General features: G+C 48.6%; 1 protein-coding gene across 1 annotated transcript; it reads right to left on the bottom strand.

Annotated features, from left to right (window-relative positions):
• Window positions 1–271: 271 nt before the first annotated feature.
• Window positions 272–25,683, bottom strand: LOC143955165 (basement membrane-specific heparan sulfate proteoglycan core protein-like; the record flags this gene model as incomplete). Its single annotated transcript, XM_077465258.1, is given in 16 exon segments — window positions 272–1,279; window positions 5,685–5,788; window positions 7,812–7,895; window positions 10,431–10,501; window positions 13,898–13,976; window positions 16,287–16,362; window positions 16,780–16,833; window positions 18,606–18,728; window positions 20,272–20,443; window positions 21,217–21,461; window positions 23,461–23,682; window positions 23,809–23,907; window positions 23,991–24,099; window positions 25,062–25,171; window positions 25,259–25,358; window positions 25,592–25,683. Coding segments are annotated over 16 exon segments (1,913 nt in total), but the record flags the coding sequence as incomplete, so codon positions are not given.
• Window positions 25,684–25,701: the final 18 nt, after the last annotated feature.

Raw genomic sequence — 25,701 nt, 5'->3', positions numbered from 1 at the left:
TCTTAGGTCGAAGGTTAAAACCACTCATTACCCTACAGATTGTAAGCCTGGTGATCTATTCAGCTATGGAGTCTCATGTAGGTGGGGGGGTCAAATGTGTCCTGGTACATCTTCACAGGATAACAGAAAGTCAATGGGGCAGCTCCTGACAAGGGGCCCCCCCCCCCCCCCCCGGTGTCTGTCTCTATGTTGGTCCCTCAAACGTTAAGAAGGGGTTTGCCAACATCCTTGTATGAATAGAGATGATAGAAAGAGGGCAACAAAAGACCGATGGAGAGGAATGATTTTATTGGAAATCTTGTATCTGACTTGAACTAAGAGTCGATGCACCTTTATAATACACTCGTGTCTGTTAGCTAAATAACATAAATATGGTTCCAAGTAAGAAGCCAGCTGCCGGCAGTAGACCTAATGAGATGTATAAGAAGAATAGTGCAGACCCCTTTCCAAAGAGGACCGATTGTCCCCTTTAATTTCGCCCGGTCTCTGCCTATGAGGGCTCTGAGAACGAGGGATGAAGCCCCCCGGGGCACCTTCTCCTCCAACCTGAACATTCTGGAACCCTCTCCAGACCACATATCCCAAATCTCAGCCAAAGAGAACATGGGGCCAACACTACCGGACCAAGACCTGGTCTGGGGCTTCAGCCGCTGTCCAGCGAGTGGCCATTCCTATATACAGAATAAAGGGGTCTTCCGGCACAGCTGACATTAAACATACAGCGTGGTTTTGTTAGCTTTTGGGGGGGGGGGGGTTTGGTTAGGGGTTCTTTTTAAAAAACATACATCTGTTTCAATACATACATATTTCCTTCATCCAGCTGTAAAACACGTGGAAATCTGAAGACATTAAAAAAAAATAACAATAATAATAATAATAATAATTAAAAAGAAGAAAATCCGGTGTAGGTAATACAAAGATGCGCAATCCAAATACTTTTTTTCTTTAGCACCACCTCTGGTTTCGTTTTTTGGTAGCAGCAGAAGCACCATTTACAATGATTCTCGGTTTGTCATTGTCTCTTGAAGAACAATAAAGAATAGTCTGTGGATTGCCCTGGCGCGGCCAGTGGAGGGGGGCGGGGCTGGGGGGGGCACAGTCTCTGCCTACGAGGGGCACTCTTTGGTGTTATGACCTGACTCAGCACTGTGCTTCAAGTCGATGGGCTGGTGGAGCTGGTCGGAGGGTCTTGCATTCAGGATCACCAGGTTCTTGATACATCCAGTGATTCCATTCAAGAACTTTCCAGCCGTCATCTGCTGCACTTCGGGGGCCCCGCCTGCCGCAAGAAGAGAAGGAAGTCAGACGTTGTACAGGTAAGACAGGAGGAGTTCTCCTTTATATGGTTACTGTCTGGGCAGAAGGTTCGTTCACTGACTATGTATTGTGGCATTTATTTATACCAGAGACATACTCATTGCATGGCCCTTGTGTTCTCTACAATAGGGGGTCAGTCATCATCTACCCTTCCATCAGCACTATGATATGGGCAGATCATATCCCTGCCATGCCAACCCTTCATCACAGGTTATTTCTTACATACGTAGAGTGGAGCAAGGAAGCAGTGCTGGAACATAGCTACCTGTTCTGGGGTATTGGTCCCCACAATCCTCCTCTTATGCCCATCCCGGGTGCTTGTATGTGATGTCACCAAGGCGGATCAGCAGGCACTCTGTATATTGGGGCGGGGCGGGGGGGGGATTCTGACAAGGGACATGATGGTGGCAATGGGGTTACTTACTAATACTACAATAAGGGACTTAATGACCATCAATGTTTAGGAGGTGCTCCCCACCGACCACCAGTGTGAGAGAGGGGATGTTACTGGAGATCACCACTGACCACCTTTGTGAGAGATGATGTTACTGGGGATCCCCCCTGACCACCAATGTAAGAAGAGCTTTCCACTGTCCATCAATGTAAGAGGGGCTATTACTGGGCCTCCTCACTGACCACCATGTGACATGGAAGGAGGATTTTTATGGGAGAAGTGACAGTGTCACCACTCTAGCCACTTTGTTAAGTTTTGGATGTGGTGGGCAATAATTAAAAACATGAGAGATATTTTCTCTCTGTTCCAACCTTTTATGAGGAGGTGGTGTGTGCACCCAGATTCTATCATTCAAATAAATGGTCTGGTGTTGTATTGTTTATTGGAGTAACACCATTACATGTGGAGCTTTGGCATCACAGTGGGAGGATGAAAGGATACGTGGATTGTGCCTATCTACATGGAGGATGAAAGGATACGTAGATTGTGCCTGTCTACATGGAGGATGAAAGGATACGTGGATTGTGCCTATCTACATGGAGGATGAAAGGATACGTGGATTGTGCCTGTCTACATGGAGGATGAAAGGATACGTAGATTGTGCCTGTCTACATGGAGGATGAAAGGATACGTGGATTGTGCCTATCTACATGGAGGATGAAAGGATACGTGGATTGTGCCTGTCTACATGGAGGATGAAATGATACGTGGATTGTGCCTGTCTACATGGAGGATGAAAGGATACGTGGATTGTGCCTATCTACATGGAGGATGAAAGGATACGTGGATTGTGCCTGTCTACATGGAGAATGAAATGATACGTGGATTGTGCCTATCTATATGGAGGATGAAAGGATACGTGGATTGTGCCTGTCTACATGGAGGATGAAAGGATACGTGGATTGTGCCTGTCTACATGGAGGATGAAAGGATACGTGGATTGTGCCTATCTACATGGAGGATGAAAGGATACGTGGATTGTGCCTGTCTACATGGAGGATGAAAGGATACGTGGATTGTGCCTGTCTACATGGAGGATGAAATGATACGTGGATTGTGCCTGTCTACATGGAGAATGAAAGGATACGTGGATTGTGCCTGTCTACATGGAGAATGAAAGGATACGTGGATTGTGCCTGTCTACATGGAGGATGAAAGTATACGTGGATTGTGCCTGTCTAAATGGAGGATGAAAGGATACGTGGATTGTGCCTGTCTACATGGAGGATGAAATGATACGTGGATTGTGCCTATCTACATGGAGGATGAAAGGATACGTGGATTGTGCCTGTCTACATGGAGGATGAAATGATACGTGGATTGTGCCTATCTACATGGAGAATGAAAGGATACGTGGATTGTGCCTGTCTACATGGAGGATGAAAGGATACGTGGATTGTGCCTGTCTACATGGAGGATGAAAGGATACGTGGATTGTGCCTGTCTACATGGAGGATGAAATGATACGTGGATTGTGCCTATCTACATGGAGGATGAAAGGATACATGGATTGTGCCTGTCTACATGGAGAATGAAATGATACGTGGATTGTGCCTGTCTACATGGAGGATGAAATGATACGTGGATTGTGCCTGTCTACATGGAGAATGAAAGGATACGTGGATTGTGCCTGTCTACATGGAGGATGAAATGATACGTGGATTGTGCCTGTCTACATGGAGAATGAAAGGATACGTGGATTGTGACCGTCTACATGGAGGATGAAAGGATACGTGGATTGTGCCTGTCTACATGGAGGATGAAAGGATACGTGGATTGTGCCTGTCTAAATGGAGGATGAAAGGATACGTGGATTGTGCCTGTCTACATGGAGGATGAAATGATACGTGGATTGTGCCTGTCTACATGGAGAATGAAAGGATACGTGGATTGTGCCTGTCTACATGGAGGATGAAATGATACGTGGATTGTGCCTGTCTACATGGAGGATGAAAGGATACGTGGATTGTGCCTATCTACATGGAGGATGAAAGGATACGTGGATTGTTCCTGTCTACATGGAGGATGAAAGGATACGTGGATTGTGCCTGTCTACATGGAGGATGAAATGATACGTGGATTGTGCCTATCTACATGGAGGATGAAAGGATACGTGGATTGTGCCTGTCTACATGGAGGATGAAATGATACGTGGATTGTGCCTGTCTACATGGAGGATGAAAGGATACGTGGATTGTGCCTATCTACATGGAGGATGAAATGATACGTGGATTGTGCCTATCTACATGGAGGATGAAATGATACGTGGATTGTGCCTGTCTACATGGAGAATGAAAGGATACGTGGATTGTGCCTGTCTACATGGAGGATGAAAGGATACGTGGATTGTGCCTGTCTACATGGAGGATGAAAGGATACGTGGATTGTGCCTGTCTACATGGAGGATGAAATGATACGTGGATTGTGCCTATCTACATGGAGGATGAAAGGATACGTGGATTGTGCCTGTCTACATGGAGGATGAAAGGATACGTGGATTGTGCCTGTCTACATGGAGGATGAAAGGATACGTGGATTGTGCCTGTCTACATGGAGAATGAAATGATACGTGGATTGTGCCTGTCTACATGGAGGATGAAATGATACGTGGATTGTGCCTGTCTACATGGAGAATGAAATGATACGTGGATTGTGCCTGTCTACATGGAGAATGAAAGGATACGTGGATTGTGCCTGTCTACATGGAGAATGAAAGGATACGTGGATTGTGACCGTCTACATGGAGGATGAAAGGATACGTGGATTGTGCCTGTCTACATGGAGGATGAAAGGATACGTGGATTGTGCCTATCTACATGGAGGATGAAATGATACGTGGATTGTGCCTGTCTACATGGAGAATGAAAGGATACGTGGATTGTGCCTGTCTACATGGAGGATGAAATGATACGTGGATTGTGCCTGTCTACATGGAGGATGAAAGGATACGTGGATTGTGCCTGTCTACATGGAGGATGAAATGATACGTGGATTGTGCCTGTCTACATGGAGGATGAAAGGATACGTGGATTGTGCCTGTCTACATGGAGGATGAAATGATACGTGGATTGTGCCTGTCTACATGGAGGATGAAATGATACGTGGATTGTGCCTGTCTACATGGAGAATGAAAGGATACGTGGATTGTGACCGTCTACATGGAGGATGAAATGATACGTGGATTGTGCCTGTCTACATGGAGGATGAAAGGATACGTGGATTGTGCCTGTCTACATGGAGGATGAAATGATACGTGGATTGTGCCTGTCTACATGGAGGATGAAAGGATACGTGGATTGTGCCTGTCTACATGGAGGATGAAAGGATACGTGGATTGTGACCGTCTACATGGAGGATGAAATGATACGTGGATTGTGCCTGTCTACATGGAGGATGAAAGGATACGTGGATTGTGCCTGTCTACATGGAGGATGAAATGATACGTGGATTGTGCCTGTCTACATGGAGGATGAAAGGATACGTGGATTGTGCCTGTCTACATGGAGGATGAAATGATACGTGGATTGTGACCGTCTACATGGAGAATGAAATGATACGTGGATTGTGCCTATCTACATGGAGGATGAAAGGATACGTGGATTGTACCTGTCTACATGGAGGATGAAATGATACGTGGATTGTGACCGTCTACATGGAGGATGAAATGATACGTGGATTGTGCCTGTCTACATGGAGGATGAAAGGATACGTGGATTGTGCCTGTCTACATGGAGGATGAAAGGATACGTGGATTGTGCCTGTCTACATGGAGGATGAAAGGATACGTGGATTGTGCCTGTCTACATGGAGAATGATCCTCCCACAGAATCGTGGGGCAGGGTGAGGCCCTGGTCTGTAATGTTATAGGTAGAGAAGGAATTGATGGTCTGGTGATCGGTCATGGAGAACTTACCAATGTAAATGCTTGCCTTGGTATCCACCATGATGTTTTTACCGGGTGAACTTCCAGAGACGACTTCCTCACCATCCACCTGTATGGATCCGGACTTTCCTTCCCTGTGGAGAAGAAAGGTGGGTTATACCTCACAGCTATGTATCTGGAGGAAGGGTCTGCTGTTCCTGAGGAGGCAGCCGTGTTTATTCCAGACTTCAGTAGTGATAAAAGTCAAGATCTGATTGAACCGTAATGCACAGCAGTCTGTATTACCAGAGGTGAGATGGCCATTGGGTGGTGCAGGGGTCTGTATTACTAGAGGTGAGATGGTCATTGGGTGGTGCAGGGGTCTGTATTACTAGAGGTGAGATGGTCATTGGGTGGTGCAGGGGTCTGTATTACTAGAGGTGAGATGGTCATTGGGTGGTGCAGGGGTCTGTATTACTAGAGGTGAGATGGTCATTGGGTGGTGCAGGGGTCTGTATTACTGACTGACAATGTGAGACATACAGTATAGGGCCTGGTATCACTATCTGACGTTGTGAGATATATAGGGGTCTGTATTAATGACAGATGTTGTGAGATATATAGGGGACGAATGTTGCAAGATATATAGGGGTCTGTATTACTGACGGATGTTGTGAGATATATAGGGGTCTGTATTAATGACGGACATTGTGAGATATATAGGGCCTGGTATTAATGACGGAGGTTGTGAGATATATAGGGGTCTGTATTAATGACGGACGTTGTGAGATATATAGGGGTCTGTATTAATAAAGGACATTGTGAGATATATAGGGGTCTGTATTAATGATGGAGGTTGTGAGATATATAGGGGTCTGTATTAATGAGGGACGTTGTGAGATATATAGGGGTCTGTATTAATGACGGACGTTGTGAGACATACAGTATAGGGCCCGATATTACTGATGGATGTTGGGGGATATATAGGGGTCTGTATTACAGACAGATGTTGAGGGATATATAGGGGTCTGTATTACAGACAGATGTTGGGGGATATATAGGGGTCTGTGTATTACAGACAGATGTTGAGGGATATATAAGGGTCTGTATTACAGACAAATGTTGGGGGATATATAGGGGGCTGTATTACAGACAGATGTTGGGGGATATATAGGGGTCTGTATTACAGACAGATGTTGGGGGATATATAGAGGTCTGTATTACAGACAGATGTTGGGGGATATATAGGGGTCTGTATTAATGACGGATGTTGAGGGATATATAGGGGTCTGTATTACAGACAGATGTTGAGGGATATATAGGGGTCTGTATTACAGACAGATGTTGGGGGATATATAGGGGGCTGTATTACAGACAGATGTTGGGGGATATATAGGGGGCTGTATTACAGACAGATGTTGGGGGATATATAGGGGGCTGTATTACAGACAGATGTTGGGGGATATATAGGGGTCTGTATTACAGACAGATGTTGGGGGATATATAGGGGTCTGTATTACAGACAGATGTTGGGGGATATATAGGGGTCTGTATTACAGACAGATGCTGGGGGATATATAGGGGTCTGTGTATTACAGACAGATGTTGAGGGATATATAGGGGTCTGTATTACAGACAGATGTTGAGGGATATATAGGGGTCTGTATTACAGACAGATGTTGAGGGATGTATAGGGGTCTGTATTACAGACAGATGTTGGGGGATATATAGGGGTCTGTATTACAGACAGATGTTGAGGGATGTATAGGGGTCTGTATTAATGACGGATGTTGAGGGATATATAGGGGTGTGTATTACAGACAGATGTTGAGGGATATATAGGGGTCTGTATTACAGACAGATGTTGGGGGATATATAGGGGTCTGTGTATTACAGACAGATGTTGAGGGATATATAGGGGTCTGTATTACAGACAGATGTTGAGGGATATATAGGGGTCTGTATTACAGACAGATGTTGGGGGATATATAGGGGTCTGTGTATTACAGACAGATGTTGAGGGATATATAGGGGTCTGTATTACTAGAAGGGGAGTGGGCAGTGTTCGGATACCTTGTGAAGACTATAGAGACACATACAGCTTGGCTGTGGTCCTGAGATCGGCTATCCCGGAGTGCTCAGTGGGGTAATGTCATCATGAAAGTTGCCTCCACTTACCGGATGGCGGTGACTTTGTGCCATTCACCATCATTGATTGGATCTTCTGTCATAATTTTGGCTTCTCCGCTGCCCAGCTGATAACTAAGGAGTAGAAAAGACCAGAGTGGTATTAAACCCCAAGGACTGGCAACACAGCAATGCAGATATAGGTGGTCCCTAACAACCAATCAGATTTCAGTATTTGTGTTTTAGGTAAAAAATAAATGAAAGGATTAGAAGAGGCTTCAGACTGACCAAAGCTTTTCATTGCACCAACAGTACCACATCCCCTGGAGTCCGACCCCGCCAGTCCCCTTCAGGAGTGGTGGTGGGGGGTCTTCATGGGACCGGCGGGTGTCTATTTGGAGATGCTACTTCGGGGAACTGACATTCTCTGAGGAGATCTCACAGCAATGTGCATGGATGGGTGGGAGGAGTCCGCTATGGACAACCCTTCTCCTTTCCTGCACTTTGTAATGGCCCTCATGGGTGGGGCAGCACCGGAGCTGAGCCAATACAAACAATAGGAGAAGGGAACTCCGCCCCAGGGGATTCCAGGTGATTCCAGGCGATTCCAGGTCAGTGATTCCGAGTGATTCCAGGTGAGTGATTCCAGGTGAGTGATTCCAGGTGAGTGATTCCAGGTGAGTTGGGGAAAGGACTCCCCCCATGTGTGCATGCCTCGGCTCACATTTCATGATTGCCCAAGTTTTGAAATAAATCTTTTAAAAGCAATCTGTCACTATTGGAGGGTCGCCCTTCCTCCTTTCCTATACATGGGGGGATGGTGGATTCCACTCTGAAGTCTGAATTATGTAATGCTAGAACGGCTCTCTGGATCGGAGCACTGATTGCACAAAGGCCCAACTGCTGTGTTATAATGTATACAGAGAGCGACCCGTCCCAGCCTGGAACTATACACCAAACAAGCCTCCATCCCTACACATACCGTATATATATATATATATATATATAAACTAGAGAAAAAGGGAGATAGGAATGGGACTTTGAATGAGGCCAGTGGTCCTATCACATGGGGGAGGTCCTATCACATGGGAGGAGGTCTTATAACATGTGGGGAGGTTCTATCACACGGGGGAGGTGCTATCACACAGGCGGAGTTCCTATCACACATGGGGAGGTCCTTCCTATCACACAGGGGGAGGTCCTTCCTATCACACAGGGGGAGGTCCTATCACACGGGGGAGGTCCTTCCTATCATACAGGGGGAGGTCCTTCCTATCACACAGGGGGAGGTCCTATCACACGGGGAGGTCCTATCACATGGGGGAGGTCCTATCACATGGAAAGGGAGGTCCTATCACATGGGGGAAGTCCTATCACACGGAGGGAGGTCCTATCACACGGAGGGAGGTCCTATCACACAGGGGGGAAGTCCTATCACATGGGGGGAAGTCCTATCACATGGGAGGAGGTCCTATCACACGGGGGTAGGTCCTATCACACAGGGGGGAAGTCCTATCACACGGGGGAAGTCCTATCACATGGGGGAAGTCCTATCACATGTGGCAGGTTCTATCACACGAAGGGAAGTCCTATCACACAGGGGGAGGTCCTATCAAACGGAGGGAGGTCCTATCACATGGGGGGAGGTCCTATCACACGGGAGAGGTCCTAACAAACGGAGGGAGGTCCTATCACATGGGGGAAGTCCTATCACACAGGGGAGGTCCTATCACACGGAGGAGGTCCTATCACACAGGGGGGAAGTCCTATCACACGGGAGGAGGTCCTATCACACGGGGGTAGGTCCTATCACACAGGGGGGAAGTCCTATCACACGGGGGAAGTCCTATCACATGGGGGAAGTCCTATCACATGTGGCAGGTTCTATCACACGAAGGGAAGTCCTATCACACAGGGGGAGGTCCTATCAAACGGAGGGAGGTCCTATCACATGGGGGGAGGTCCTATCACATGGGAGAGGTCCTAACAAACGGAGGGAGGTCCTATCACATGGGGGAGGTCCTATCACATGGGGGAGGTCCTATCACACAGGGGAAGGCCCTATCACATGGGGGGAGGTCCTATCACACAGGGAGGAGGTCCTATCACACGGGGAGGAGGTCCTATCACACAGGGAGGAGGTCCTATCACACGGGGAGGAGGTCCTATCACACACGGGGAGGAAGTCCTATCACACAGGGGGAGGTCGTCCTATCACACAGGGGAGGTCCTATCACACGGGGGGAGGTCCTATCACACGGGGGAGGTCCTATCACACGGGGGAGGTCCTATCACACGGGGGGAGGTCCTATCACACAGGGGGAGGTCCTATCACACGGGGGGAGGTCCTATCACACGGGGGAGGTCCTATCACACGGAGGGAGGTCCTATCACACGGAGGGAGGTCCTATCACACAGGGGGAGGTCCTATCACACAGGGGGAGGTCCTATTTAAGGAAGGTCGGTGGAACACGGCGGGGTGATGAAGAAGCACAGTGTGACTGGGTGAAACGCGTCTGCCTGTACCCGTATTTGCTGCTATCCTGTGGTGTTACATCACGTTTTATTGAAAAGGAATGAAGGGACTTTCTTGTCCTCTCGGTGTGCAGCCAACTATTTCTTCCTCCACATGAGGACCATTCATAGAACGAGGGTCATGGTAGTTCTTACCTGAAGAGGAGGTGACCGTCCTTCAGGCCCAGACTGATGAAATCCCTCTCCCGGCCTTCTTCTCTTACCTCCTGCAAGACAAACATTGACTCAACCATCTGAAGAGACACCTGGGACTCAGGAGAAGGGACTGAACACTTCCTATTGGCCAGTTCTGCATATTCCTACAGACACGGGAGCCGGGAGATGTCCCACATAGAGGGGTGTTAGTCCTGCAGTCGGGGGGGGGGAGACTATTATGCACAGAATCGTGTCCTCAGGATTATGTAATGAGGCCATGCAAGGAGGGGAGGTGGTGCGGAAACTCAGTGCATTGCAGTCTTCTGACTTCTGATTGGCTTGTATGTGTTGGTGCACTTGGCCTCATTACATAAGCCATTGTTTAGGAGCAGCGAGCTTTGATTGGTCAGTATTATTGACCCATAAAAAGACTGAAGTACCTGATTAGTTGGTATTGGCTTCCTGGGGGGGGGTTGGGGGGGGGACATGATGAGAGATGGAAATAGAGGCTTTAATCATGGCAGCATGCAGCCAGTTATATTGATGGCAGCTTCTATTGTACTACTACACGGATGTGACGTGTCTCTCCTTTGACTTGTACTGCAGCGCAGATGCACCTGTCTATCCCATGTATTGTACTGCTGCGTGGATGAGGCGTGTCTCCCCCTTGTATTGTACTGCTGCGTGGATGTGGCGTGTCTCCCCCTTGTATTGTACTGCTGTGTGGATGTGGCGTGTCTCTCCCATGTAATGTACTGCTGTGTGGATGTGGCGTGTCTCTCCCATGTAATGTACTGCTGCGTGGATGTGGCGTGTCTCTTCCTTGTAAAGTACTGCTGCGTGGATGTGGCGTGTCTCTCCCTTGTAATGTACTGCTGCGTGGATGTGGCGTGTCTCTCCCTTGTAATGTACTGCTGCGTGGATGTGGCGTGTCTCTCCCTTGTATTGTACTCCTGCGTGGATGTGGCGAGTCTCTCCCTTGTATTGTACTGCTGCGTGGATTAGGCGTGTCTCCCCCTTGTATTGTACTGCTGCGTGGATGAGGCGTGTCTCCCCCTTGTATTGTACTGCTGTGTGGATGTGTCGTGTCTCTCCCATGTAATGTACTGCTGCGTGGATGTGGCGTGTCTCTTCCTTGTAAAGTACTGCTGCGTGGATGTGGCGTGTCTCTCCCTTGTAATGTACTGCTGCGTGGATGTGGCGTGTCTCTCCCTTGTAATGTACTGCTGCGTGGATGTGGCGTGTCTCTCCCATGTAATGTACTGCTGCGTGGATGTGGCGTGTCTCCCCCATGTAATGTACTGCTGCGTGGATGAGGCGTGTCTCTCCCATGTAATGTACTGCTGCGTGGATGTGGCGTGTCTCTCCCATGTAATGTACTGCTGCGTGGATGTGGCGTGTCTCTCCCATGTAATGTACTGCTGCGTGGATGTGGCGTGTCTCTTCCTTCTAATGTACTGCTGCGTGGATGTGGCGTGTCTCTTCCTTGTAATGTACTGCTGCGTGGATGTGGCGTGTCTCTCCCATGTAATGTACTGCTGCGTGGATGAGGCGTGTCTCTCCCATGTAATGTACTGCTGCGTGGATGTGGCGTGTCTCTCCCATGTAATGTACTGCTGCGTGGATGAGGCGTGTCTCTCCCATGTAATGTACTGCTGCGTGGATGTGGCGTGTCTCTTCCTTGTAAAGTACTGCTGCGTGGATGTGGCGTGTCTCTCCCTTGTAATGTACTGCTGCGTGGATGTGGCGTGTCTCTCCCTTGTAATGTACTGCTGCGTGGATGTGGCGTGTCTCTCCCATGTAATGTACTGCTGCGTGGATGTGGCGTGTCTCCCCCATGTAATGTACTGCTGCGTGGATGAGGCGTGTCTCTCCCATGTAATGTACTGCTGCGTGGATGTGGCGTGTCTCTCCCATGTAATGTACTGCTGCGTGGATGTGGCGTGTCTCTCCCTTGCATTGTACTGCTGCGTGGATGAGGCGTGTCTCTCCCATGTAATGTACTGCGGCGTGGATGTGGCGTGTCTCTTCCTTGTAATGTACTGCTGCGTGGATGTGGCGTGTCTCTCCCATGTAATGTACTGCTGCGTGGATGAGGCGTGTCTCTCCCTTGCATTGTACTGCTGCGTGGATGAGGCGTGTCTCTCCCATGTAATGTACTGCGGCGTGGATGTGGCGTGTCTCTTCCTTGTAATGTACTGCTGCGTGGATGAGGCGTGTCTCTCCACTACTTCCATGTGTTTTCAGGTACTGACCCGGAACAAACATATAAGAAGCGACTCCTCATCTGTATACTTCACCTGGCTCAGAAGCTTCTATCCTTCCTTATGGACAATGGAGAACATCGCTCTGCATACCAAACCAACAAAATGGCGCTGCCCATCGCCAACAAGACGAGCTCCGCCGCAACCAAAGGACAGAACATCCAGAATCTGGGTCTCCCCCAAAACGATTCAGAGGAACTTCAACCCCCTCCCCCCCCTCACTGGCATATAATATGGAGACTGGAAGTAGGGATAGGACTTGCTCCTCTACAGCAATGCAGACAGTTCTTATTGCAGACACATTGCTGACAGTACCTGAGTACAAACGTGGGGGGGGGGGGGGGTTGGGATAAATATAGATGGAGGAGAAGAGAAGAGGATCTGTAATGGAAGCTTCTATGAAAGCCAAGTTCAGTTTGGTGGATCGGGGGGGGGGGGGGGGGAGGGGAGAACATACGCCTGAGCATGCGCCCCACCCTAAACATGGGTCCCATCATGACTCGGCCTTTGGAAGTCATACTTCTTGTTTAACCGACAGCTTTGCAAGGCCTCATGGGACTTGTAGTTCTGCGACAGTTGGATGGCCACAGGTTGAGCCCCCATGATGGAACGTTGAGCCCCCATGATGGAACGTTGCGCCCCCATGATGGAACGTTGCGCCCCCATGATGGAACGTTGAGCCCCCATGATGGAACGTTGAGCCCCCATGATGGAACGTTGAGCCCCCATGACGGAACGTTGAGCCGCCATGACGGAATGTTGCGCCCCCATGACGGAACGTTGAGCCCCCATGACGGAACGTTGAGCCCCCATGACGGAACGTTGAGCCCCCATGACGGAATGTTGAGCCCCCATGATGGAACGTTGAGCCCCCATGATGGAACGTTGAGCCCCCATGATGGAACGTTGAGCCCCCATGATGGAACTTTGAGCCCCCATGATGGAACTTTGAGCCCCCATGATAGAACGTTGAGCCCCCATGATGGAACGTTGAGCCCCCATGATGGAACGTTGAGCCCCCATGATGGAATGTTGAGCCCCCATGATGGAACGTTGAGCCCCCATGATGGAACGTTGAGCCCCCATGATGGAACGTTGAGCCCCCATGATGGAACGTTGAGCATGCTGCCTATCCTATAAAGAGCCGGTGATTGCCTGCCTATCCATGTTACAAAGTAACAAAAAGAAATTAAAAAAACTTACCATTCCCTGCCAGAAGATGACGCCGTCGGTGGACGCTGTTCGGATCTCCAGCTCGATGGTCTCCGGTGCGTCTGGTCGGCTGAAATAGATTGGATTTTAGTCGCATTCCTGATCTACAAATACGTCTACATGTGAGTGGAATAATAATGAGAACAATATAAAGAGACAAACGTTTTATGATGATATGACATTAGAGTTAAAGAAGAGCAACCACCTGGATATTGCCATTTAATCCCCTCCCCCACAGTAAGCCTCAGCGAGGGGCCCCTATGGTTCTGCATATTAATGAAGGAGCTGCCGCATGTAATATGGCCATAGGTTTGTATGTGTAACTGGAGGGGCTGCATTGTTGTACTCCACCACCAGATGGCGCCATAGACTTTCCTGGAACTGCACAGGGGGGGGGGCATTAGAGATTGCATGGAAGGACCGCCTAATCTTTCTGACCATATTTTTCTCAGAAAATCTCCATCATGACAAATGTTTCCATAGCATAAGAAGCCGTTCCTGAAGAGTATTCTGAACCCTCGGGGGTCGGTCACACTCACTTCACAATGTGCCATTGGAAACCCACTTATAAAGCGCCCTGAATCCCACCAATCAAAGCTCCTGTCATTAAATAAATAAAATGGTCACCCTGCAGTCCTGGCCACATGGTGCGTTTGCCTTCGCTTCAATAATTATCCCCCGTGTCACTTTCTAGGTGCTTCAAAGCATCTCCAAAGCCTCCATAGAAGTCTGTGACATTACTAGCTAACAGACCCTGAAGCTTTTGAGAGGCTTTTATTCAGCGTTGCCTTCGCTTAGCTTTGGAGGCATGAGAGATCCCAGGATGCCCTGGGAAACCAACAAATGAACCGGAAAGATGTTGGTCTGCAGATAGCGCGCGTGGTGTGCAACATGGGAACACTATAACAGAAGGTGAGCGGGGACTGTAGAGAAAGGACCGAGCGGCAGAGGATCAGCAGAGCTGGGGGACCGGAGCAGGAGAAGCTGGCAATGTCACAGGTGGTGCACAGTGTCAGAGCTATATAGCGGGAGGTGAGCAAGAACTGGAGAGAGAGACAGAGGGGGGGGATCAGCAGAGCTAGGGGTTACTACTGAATGGGGGATCAGCAGAGCTAGGTGGTACTACTGAGCAGGGGATCTGCTGCACTAGAGTACTGAAACGGGGGATATGCTGAACAAGTGTACTAATGAGCTGGGGATCTGCCAAACGAGAGTATTAATGAGCTGGGGATCTGCTGAGTGGGGGTACTAATGACCTGGGGATCTGCAGAATGGGAGTATTAATGACTCGGGGATCTGCCGAGCGGGGGTATTAATGACCTGGGGATCTGCCGAGTGGGGGTATTAATGACCTGGGGATCTGCCGAGTGGGGGTATTAATGACCTGGGGATCTGCCGAGTGGGGGTATTAATGACCTGGGGATCTGCCGAGTGGGGGTATTAATGACCTGGGGATCTGCTGAACGTGAGTATTAATGAGCTGGTCATATGCTAAGCGGGGGTATTAATAACCTGGGAATCTGGCGAGTGGGGGTACAAATGACCTGGGGATCTGCCGAACAGGAGTATTAATGACCTGGGGATCTGCCAAGTGGTGGTACTAATGACTTGGGGATCTGCTGAATGGAGGTCCTAATGACCTGGGGATCTGCCGAACAGGAGTATTAATGAGCTGGGGATCTGCTGAGTGGGGGTTCTAATGACCTGGGGATCTGCTGAGTGGGGGTCCTAATGAGCTGGGGATCTGCCGAGTGGGGATACTAATGACCTGGGGATCTGCCGAACAGAAGAAGTATTAATGACCTGGGGATCTGCCGAACAGAAGAAGTATTAATGAGCTGGGGATCTGCTGAGTGGGGGTCCTAGTGAGCTGGGGTTCTACTGTGCCCCTTTAAAACAAATTGAAAATCCACACACACAGACGGGGCATTTGCCAAGCTTCTTAGAGCTTGAAAAGCCTCAGCAAAGCATCAGGAACACATCAGACAAGGACACTGAAGAGGTCGGCACTTTAATGTTGGAGTCGAAGTGAAGTGTAAATGGCCCTCACCGGGATCTGGTGGAGACCCAGAATCTGGTGGAGCCACGGGATCTGGTGGAGCCCTGGGATCTGGTGGGGCCCCGGGATCTGGTGGAGCCCCGTGATCTGGTGGAGCCCCATGATCTGGTGGAGCCCCGGAATCTGGTGGAGCCCCGGGATCTGGTGGAGCCCCGGGATCTGGTGGAGTTCCGGGATCTGGTGGAGCCCCAGGATCTGGTGGAGTTCCGGGATCTGGTGGAGCCCCGGGATCTGGTGGAGCCCCGGAATCTGGTGGAGCCCCGGGATCTGTATGTGAAGACAACATGCTTTGTAGAGGGGGACAGGCGGGGGGCCACTTACCTGCGAGGGAACATCTGCCTGGGTAGAGCGATGTAAGAGTCATCGGAGAAGTAGGAGCCGTAGACTCCCGGGGCATCTATAGAAGACAAAACATGGAAAGTGAGAGATCGGTGGAAATGGCGACATGGGACCTTGATGACCCAATCACTGGGGGGCTCCATGTGGAAAGGTTTAAAGGCGAGGGACCGTCACCCCGAGATGGAAGGAAGAAACACAACTGGTCCAGGAGAGATGTTAGCAGAGGGAGAGGCTGATATATGGGGGTTGTGTGGAGGTCGGGGTCTGATTATTGGGTGAAGTTACATAGAAACAATGGAACATTCCACCGAGTCCCTCATCATGGCCAGAGTGTCACTGGTACAATGACTCCCTGAAAATACCCATCGCCCCCCTCTGCCCCCCTCCACCCATTCCCGCCGTATTACAGAATGATTGCAGACAGCGCCCTCTCCCAAGAAATAAAAGAAGATAAAATAAATTGGGGATACAATACCGTTCCCCCCACTCCCTTCGTGAACTCCGTCCTCCAGGTGTGTAGAAGCTGCTCCTGTACAAATGTGCAAATAAGCTTGTTAACACACGGACTTGGCAAAGCTGCTAATCTACAGAGCACAGAGCGGGCACCATGAGATCTCCGGGACTACCACCCCCCCGCCACCCCCCGCATATCACAACCACCTAGGGGTGCAAAATCTACCCCCTTGGCAGAGGTAGAGGACAATACAAGACTTCTCTTCATATGGGGCACCAAGAGATGGCCAAGACTACCACCCCCCCACGTATCACAACCACCTAGGGGTGCAAAATCTACCCCCTTGGCAGAGGTAGAGGACAATACAAGACTTCTCTTCATATGGGGCACCAAGAGATGGCCATGAATACCACCCCCCACGTATCACAACCACCTAGGGGTACAAAATCTACCCCCTTGGCAGAGGTAGAGGACAATACAAGACTTCTCTTCATATGGGGCACCAAGAGATGGCCATGAATACCACCCCCCACGTATCACAACCACCTAGGGGTGCAAAATCTACCCCCTTGGCAGAGGTAGAGGACAATACAAGACTTCTCTTCATATGGGGCACCATGAGATGACCGGGACTACCACCTCCCAAGTATCACAACCACCTAGGGGTGCAAAATCTACCCCTTTGGCAGAGGTAGAGGACAATACAAGACTTCTCTTCATATGGGGCACCATGAGATGGCTGGGACTACCACCCCCCACGTATCACAACCACCTAGGGGTGCAAAATCTACCCCCTTGGCAGAGGTAGAGGACAATACAAGACTTCTCTTCATATGGGGCACCATGAGATGGCTGGGACTACCACCCCCCACGTATCACAACCACCTAGGGGTGCAAAATCTACCCCCTTGGCAGAAGTAGAGGACAATACAAGACTTCTCTTCATATTGGCACCCTTCCCATGAGCCCCTGTGGAGAATGTTCTGCATCATATTTGGCCGAGATCTCAGAGAAGACTCCAGAATACAAGCGACACTTTACTGGAGTCTGCTGGGGGTACTATGAATAGACAATGAACTTCATGAAGGGGCTGTAAGGGGGGCAACCATTAAAGATGGATTCCAGGCACGGTATATTTTATACATAATTACATTGGTCAAGCTTGGGGTAATATAACAAGGTATACCCCACTAGACCAATGTTCCTGGAAGCTTGAAATCACTGAACTGGACACCGCTACTACATTGCTACTACAGTGATCTCCACTTGCTTCCGGGTCCTGTGCTGAGCGGCCGGCCGCATTCGTTGTCATAACAGGTCGTCGGCTGCTTCGCACAATTTGCCATTCAGAGAACGCTTTCCACTTTCTGAATGAATAAAAAGCATTCTCTGATTGGACAAGGTGGAGAGCATGATGTCATAGCCCCATCTCAACCAATCGGAACATTTTGCTTTTACTCAAAAATGGAAATCATTCTCTGAATGGCCACCATGCCCAGCGGACAACCTCCTGTATTCAGAATGCATCAGGCCGGCCACTAGGTATGGGGCCCCCCAGAGGCAAGTGCCATACACAGAGCCAATCTTCATCCACAACACCACAAGATGAGAACTCCGCCGGTTACCACAAGCGCGATATGCGTGTTCAGAGTATGGCGCCACATAGAGGGAACGGTGATTGCAGAGACAAACGTGTGAGAAGCAGCCGGCACATACACTGCTCATTAAGGAGGCCAATGCCGCCAGATTGCAGCAAGCCGTACTGGTGTCAGTTGCAGTGCCTGTGAAATCCCAGCATGTATGGCCCCCACCTTCCCTCAGAGCGAACGTCCTTCCCGGGTTCTCACCTGCTTCGCAGTATGTTCCAGAGAAGCCCTCTGGGCAGTGACATCGGTTGTCCTTGCAGGTGCCCCCATTTATACAAGGATTTTGTATCTGACATCGATCTTCGTGAGATTCACATCGATCGCCTGAAAGATGGAAAACATCACCATTTGTGGTCAGCTTCTGGCCTGAGACACCAAGACCCATATTTAGCCAATGAAGTCTCCTCCTCGGCTCACATCGGGGTTCAGACTACCTGAAAAACCTTTAGAAGCCCCAAGGAGGACTTTCCTGGATTGATGTTGATGATGAAACTTGGTTGGGTAAGGTTCCTCATCTCGTCCGGATTCTATACCCCCTAAGACTCGGCCTGCATGGATTTTTCAAGGTTCCCCATGTCTGGGGGGGATCTATTTTATTCTTTTCTGAGGGGTTTCTCATATTCTGAAAATACTACCCTACCGACAGCTTATTATTTCACTGCTACAAAGATGGGTCATGTATGGATTGTTGGTCATACACTCCATGTGCAAAGTGTAGCTGGACTATACAAGCCAATGGCAGCCATAGAGGAGACGCCTACGAGGTGTCCGAATCGGCTACCTTCTATATCAAATATGAGAATACAAAGGGAGAAGTGGATTGGTAACTAGGAGGAAAACCTTATACCCAAGAATGCCGCGTACACACGACCGCACTTTTTGACAGCAAAGGTCCAACGGAACGAGTCCGTCGGACAATTCGATCTTGTGTGGGGCTCCATCGGACCTTTGCTTGCCGAAAATCCGGTGGACTTTAGAAATAGAACATGTTTCCAATTTTTCCACCGGAACGAGAAATCCGCTCGTGTGTGTGCTGGTCCGACGGACAAAAACCGACGCTAGGGCAGCTATTGGCTACTGGCTATGAACTTCCTTATTCTAGTCCGGTCGTGCGTCATCACGTTCCAATCCGTCGGACTTTGGTGTGATTGTGTGTGGCTGTGACAGTGGGGTCACTTTGGACACAGGGTGAATAAAAGAATCCCCCGATATGGTCTGTGATAGCCATATTCAAGGCTGTATATACATTGTATATAGATTGGATGTATACTGTACATGGAGGTTAAGTATCATTGCTGTGAGGAATTAAGTTGTTTTGCATTTCTATTGTTCATTTAAGTCTGTCCTTCTGTGTATTGTAAAGTGCCAGACAGACTGGCTGCCAACCCTTTGTGAAAAGATGTGTATTGGGTGGGATCGTTTGAAGCCTAGCAGACGTCAGGATGAGGTGTTGAGTCTTGGGATGTGTGGGTGGAGCTGGGCCCTTGTTCATGTTAAAGCATGTGCCTTGAATTGTGTATAAAGTTACAATGTTGCTCTTTAATAAAGACATTCCTACTACAGAAGAGACAGAGTGCGTCTCGTCTTTTTGCCAGAGGGGTCGGCTCCTATAGGAAAGGGTCGTTTAGCTGTGGATATTGGTAGCGAGTGGATGTGTGCCTAGGAACATCGTAAACGGCGTTAACCCCCTTTATATTAGGGGAGCCGTTACAGTGGCCAAGTCCACTCATTCGGAAAGTCTGTCAGAACTCCGCCGAAACTCCGTCGGAAAGACCGCCGGACCTAGTCCCTCGAAAAGTCTGGTCGTGTGCACACGGCATTAGACACCATTAGGATTCGTTCATGATAGAAGAGAATTTATGTGCACCTTTGAAGCCATCACGGCACAGGCATTGGTACTCGTACTCCCCGGTGGGCATACATCTTCCCCCATGCAGGCATGGCATGCGGTCACACGGAGAGCTGTCATAGCACTGACTGATTGCATGGCTTTCTAGGAAACTGTAAGAGATGTCCACCTTCTTGTTATTGATGGAAACCTAAATAAAACAAAGACGTTAGTTCAGAGATCCAACTCCAACCTGAACCTAATCAACTACAACTGATCGTAAACCGTAATGTGGACTACCCCTATCATGGCAATCGGGGATACCTTACTGAGACTTTATATACTACTGCTGTGATCCCGACAATAAAAATACTATCATGGTGAAATATGTCACCTCTTCCAATATGCCATGTTATCAGAAATCAAATCGGTTACTTCGCAAAGTAACTTCTCATTGGCTACAAAGTACACTGAAAGTCATCTCTGAACTGGCAGCTTCCAATCATCTTCTAATCAATCATCTTCTAATCATCTTCTAATCAATCACCTTCAAATCAATCGTCTTATAATCATCTTCTAATCAATCATCTTATAATCTTCTAATCAATCATCTTCTAATCAATCATCTTATAATCAATCATCTTATAATCATCTTCTAATCAATCATCTTCTAATCAATCATCTTCTAATCATCATCTAATCAATCATCTTCTAATCATCTTCTAATCATCTTCTAATCAATCATCTTCTAATCAATCATCTTCTAATCAATCATCTTCTAATCATCTTCTAATCAATCACCTTCTAACAATCATCTTCTAATCAATCAGTGTCTAATCATCTTCTAATCAATCATCTTCTAATCAATCACCTTCTAACAATCATCTTCTAATCAATCAGTGTCTAATCATCTTCTGACATTGTATCTAGAAACGCGTAGTTTTGCCATTTGATGGAAGCGCCCGGCGTGGTCAGGGAACCCACCTCTCCGATGCAGCCCTGGTACGGCTGAGTGACGTTGACCGCAGATGGAAGCTCCGCAGTGCTGTCCACACCCCCGAGGTACATCTGTGTCTTCAAGTTGAGGCCTTGACTTTTCCCTGGAGAAGACCTCTTCACCGGTGGACCGCCATTAACCTGGAGAGTTCCGTCCTTATTGACTCTCTCTGCAGACGCCTTGTGCCATTGTCCGAGGGGGATGGGGTCGGCACTTCTTAGGATTGCTAAACCTAAAGACAAAACCAGAGAAAGGTTACCGATCCCCATCATATAACTATGATACTTAGTGAATGCTGAACGGAATCTCCCACTGGTGACCCTCCCACCGGTGACCCTCCCACTGGTGACCCTCCCACTGGTGACCCTCCCACTGGTGACCCGGCCACATTCCCTGTCCTCAGTCTAATCTGAGATGATTTCTCTCTCTTGTTCAGGCCGGGAGTTGTTCTCCTTATGATTTCTTTCACATGTTGCGGTCCAGTTGGAGGGAACGCTGTCCCACTACTGTGTTGTTTTGTGTTATTCATTTTAAACCAGCCTTGATGTATTCCTGTGTAAAGTTTCCCCAATGCAGTGTCTTTGTATACCATATACTGTCCACAATACTCGATGCGGCATAAGGGAATGGTCCAGGATCATATATGGGTTTGGTCTGTATACCATGTATTGTACACTACACTCAATGAGGCATGGGGGAATGGTCTGGGGTGGGATATGGTCTGTATACCATATACTGTACATTAGACTCAGAGGCATGGGGGAATGGTCCGGGTGGGACATCTTTTGGTCTATATAATATGTACTGTACACTAGACTTGATGAGGCGTGGTGGAATGGTCTGGGGTGGGACATGGTTTTGGTCTGTATAATATGTACTGTACACTAGATTCAATGAGGCACTGGGGAATGGTCCGGGATGGGGTTTGGTCTGTATACCATATACTGTACATTACACTCAATGATGCACTGGGGGAATGGTCCGGGATATGGGTTTGGTCTGTATACCATATACTGTACATTAGACTCAATGAGGCATGGGGGAATGGTCCAGGATGGGATATGGGTTTGGTCTGTATACCATATACTGTACATTACACTCAATGAGGCATCGGGGAATGGTCTGTGATGGGGTTTGGTCTGTATACCATATACTGTACATTACACTCAATGAGGCATCGGGGAATGGTTCCAGGGATGGGGTTTGGTCTGTATACCATATACTGTACATTACACTCAATGAGGCATCGGGGAATGGTCTGGGATGGGGTTTGGTCTGTATACCATATACTGTACATGACACTCAATGAGGCATGGGGGAATGGTCCGGGATGGGATATGGGTTGGGTCTGTATACCATATACTGTACATTACACTCAATGAGGCATCGGGGAATGGTCTGTGATGGGGTTTGGTCTGTATACCATATACTGTACATTACACTCAATGAGGCATGGGGGAATGGTCCGGGATGGGGTTTGGTCTGTATACCATATACTGTACATTACACTCAATGAGGCATGGGGGAATGGTCTGGGATGGGATATGGGTTTGGTCTGTATACCATATACTGTCTTCCACACTCATTGAGGCATAGGGGAATGGTCCGGGATGGGATATGGTTTTGGTCTGTATACCATATACTGTACATTACACTCAATGAGGCATGGGGGAATGGTCCGGGATGGGGTTTGGTCTGTATACCATATACTGTACATTACACTCAATGAGGCATGGGGGAATGGTCCGGGATATGGGTTTGGTCTGTATACCATATACTGTACATTACACTCATTGAGGCATGGGGGAATGGTCCGGGATGGGGTTTGGTCTGTATACCATATACTGTACATTACACTCAATGAGGCATGGGGGAATGGTCCGGGATATGGGTTTGGTCTGTATACCATATACTGTACATTACACTCAATGAGGCATGGGGGAATGGTCCAGGGTGGGGTTTGGTCTGTATACCATATACTGTCTTCCACACTCATTGAGGCATGGGGGAATGGTCCAAGATGGAACATGGGTTTGGTCTGTGCTGAACATCTGTTTTTGCCGCGGTGGGAATGTGTCTTTTCCCAGTCAGCTTGGCTCTAGTACTTCTGACCGTCATTATTACGTTGTGACTTTCCTTAACCCAATAAACCCCTCTATGTTACCAGAGCGCCTTGTAAATAATAAAGAACAGATTATTATCCTTGCATATTATCCAGCCCGAGTGCTTACCTGATCCTAGCTCATAGCGGAACTCCAGATGGCCTTGGGCCATGGCCAGAGACACAAAGTCTTCCACAGGAGCTCCTTTTCCGGCACTGAAGAAGATGAGACCATCTGGGGAGAGGGGCTTAAACTCCAGATCCACCCGCAGGTCATTATGGATGTTGGTGAGGGGTGGGTAGGAGATGTAAGAGGTTTCTCCATTGAAGGACGGGGTGTTCACCATGACTCCTGTTGGGAAGAGTGGACATCTTTATGGCAAAGCTAATCGTTCATTTCTAACAGACGAAGCCTTGTAGCTTTCTATGTACAATACATTGATGATGAGTGTCTGCATTGGGCCAGCAAGTCACATACCATCCATGCATTTGTCTCCAGATTTGCCCAGTTGGCAGCGGCAGGTGTACCCCAACCCATCAGCTTGATTGATGCAAGTAGCTTCAGGTCCACAGGCATCTGTGGGGAAAAGTGGAAAGTGCTGAGAGGGGCCATGTAGCGCTGGAAGTACAAAGCGTGACTTTTCATTTCACAGGAAGTACCTGGGTGGCAGTGCAAGGCCCGGGAGTGCTCACAGTTACTGCCGGCAAAGCCAGGAAGACATTCACACACATAACTGCTGCTCTCTGAATCCCGACAGATTCCACGGTTCTAGAAGATGGAACGGACATCGTCAGGAGGAAAGTGACTGAGAAGACTTGTTAAGAGCTTCAGGTACTAAACAAGAGTGAGGATGAAAAACACTTCAAGGCCAAAGACAGCTCAACAGGAGAATCAGATTCAACCAAAGGACCGCACAATGATGGGCCAAACCACACCACAAACCGATACATCCTGTAAAATAGGTTGTAGCTTTAAAGTGATATTAAAGGCTTTTTATTTCCTAATAACAAACATTTCATACTCACCTCCTCTGTAATGGTTTTGCACAGAGCAGCCTGCATCCTCCTCTTCTCAGGTCCGTCACCGTCGCTCCTGGCTCCTGTCAAGTGCCCTCAGAGCAAGCAGCTGGCAATGGGGGCACCCAAGCAGGCTCATTCCCGAGCCGCGGCTCTAAGTGTCCATTCAAACACAGAGCCACGGTTTGGCCCTGCCCCCCTCTCTACTCACTGGCTGTGATTGACAACAGCGGGAGCCAATAGCTCCCACTGCTGTCTTAGCCAATGAGGAGGGATCAAGATGGGATTCAGGTACTGTAAGTATTGAGGGGGGGGGTGGGGGGTGCTGGTGCTGCACAGAGGAGGTTTTCTTACCTGCATAGAATGTATGAAGGTAAAAAAACTTTTAGCCTTTAGATCCCAGTGAATAAATGATGCTGCAGTGCAGGCGGAGCCTCGCACAGCCGTGCCTATTTTAAATGTGACAGCAGCTGCGGGGAGAGGATCCCCCTCATGCTGTCATAAAGAAAAGGAATCGGGGGGAGGAGGGTAGGAGCTGGACCATGGTGTACGTCTTACCCGAAATACAGGTGTAACATCTAACATGTTTCTGAAGATAGCCTCATCCTTTAATGTGTTGGTTTACACCGAGTTGGTGGTAAGTATATGAGCCGCACTTATTATCAGTTACAGTGATTTAATTGGGCAGGCCTGGCTCTTTGCCTTTGGTCGTACCTTGCAAGGTCGGTCTCTACAAGTTCGGCAGTTAGAGATGCCAGTGGTGATCAGATCCAGATCCTTGAAGATGACCTCTTCTCCCTGAAGAATGAGCTGCCGGACACAGCCTGCGAGGGAGAAATAAGGGCGCACGTGAGGGAGAGACCATTAGCCAGAGGGTGGCAAATATGACCATTGGATGGATTTCTAGTTACCAATAAAGCCTTTGCCCAAGCCAGTCTTAGAAACAACCTCGTAATTAGGATAACCTCCTAGGTAAATCTCCTCGTTCAAGTCCAGACCCTGGAATTTACCCTGAAAGTGCAGAATATCCAATCAGAACGATCCATTTCCAGAGAAACCAACAAGACATTACCAGGAGAAGTATGGCATTGTGGCGGATTGGGAGTTCACATTGTGGCGGATTGGGAGTTCACATTGTGGCGGATTGGGAGTTCACATTGTGGCGGATTGGGAGTTCACATTGTGGGGATTGGGAGTTCACATTGTGGCGGATTGGGAGTTCACATTGTGTTTTATGATGTTACCTGAGACGTTCCATTGACGGGAGTTTGGTTGTCCACCACAAGTGATCCTTGGTTGAGGTTCCTGTAGAGGGTTATGGTATGGAATTCGCCCAGACTAAGAGGTATAGGAT

This window comes from Lithobates pipiens, unplaced genomic scaffold (genome assembly GCF_037356315.1).
Source record: "Lithobates pipiens isolate NorthernLeopardFrog02 unplaced genomic scaffold, aLitPip1_a1.2 Scaffold_344, whole genome shotgun sequence".
Classification (NCBI taxonomy): Eukaryota; Metazoa; Chordata; class Amphibia; order Anura; family Ranidae; genus Lithobates; species Lithobates pipiens.
Note: the sequence above shows the minus strand (reverse complement) of the source record. Positions and strands in the feature narration are given on the sequence as shown.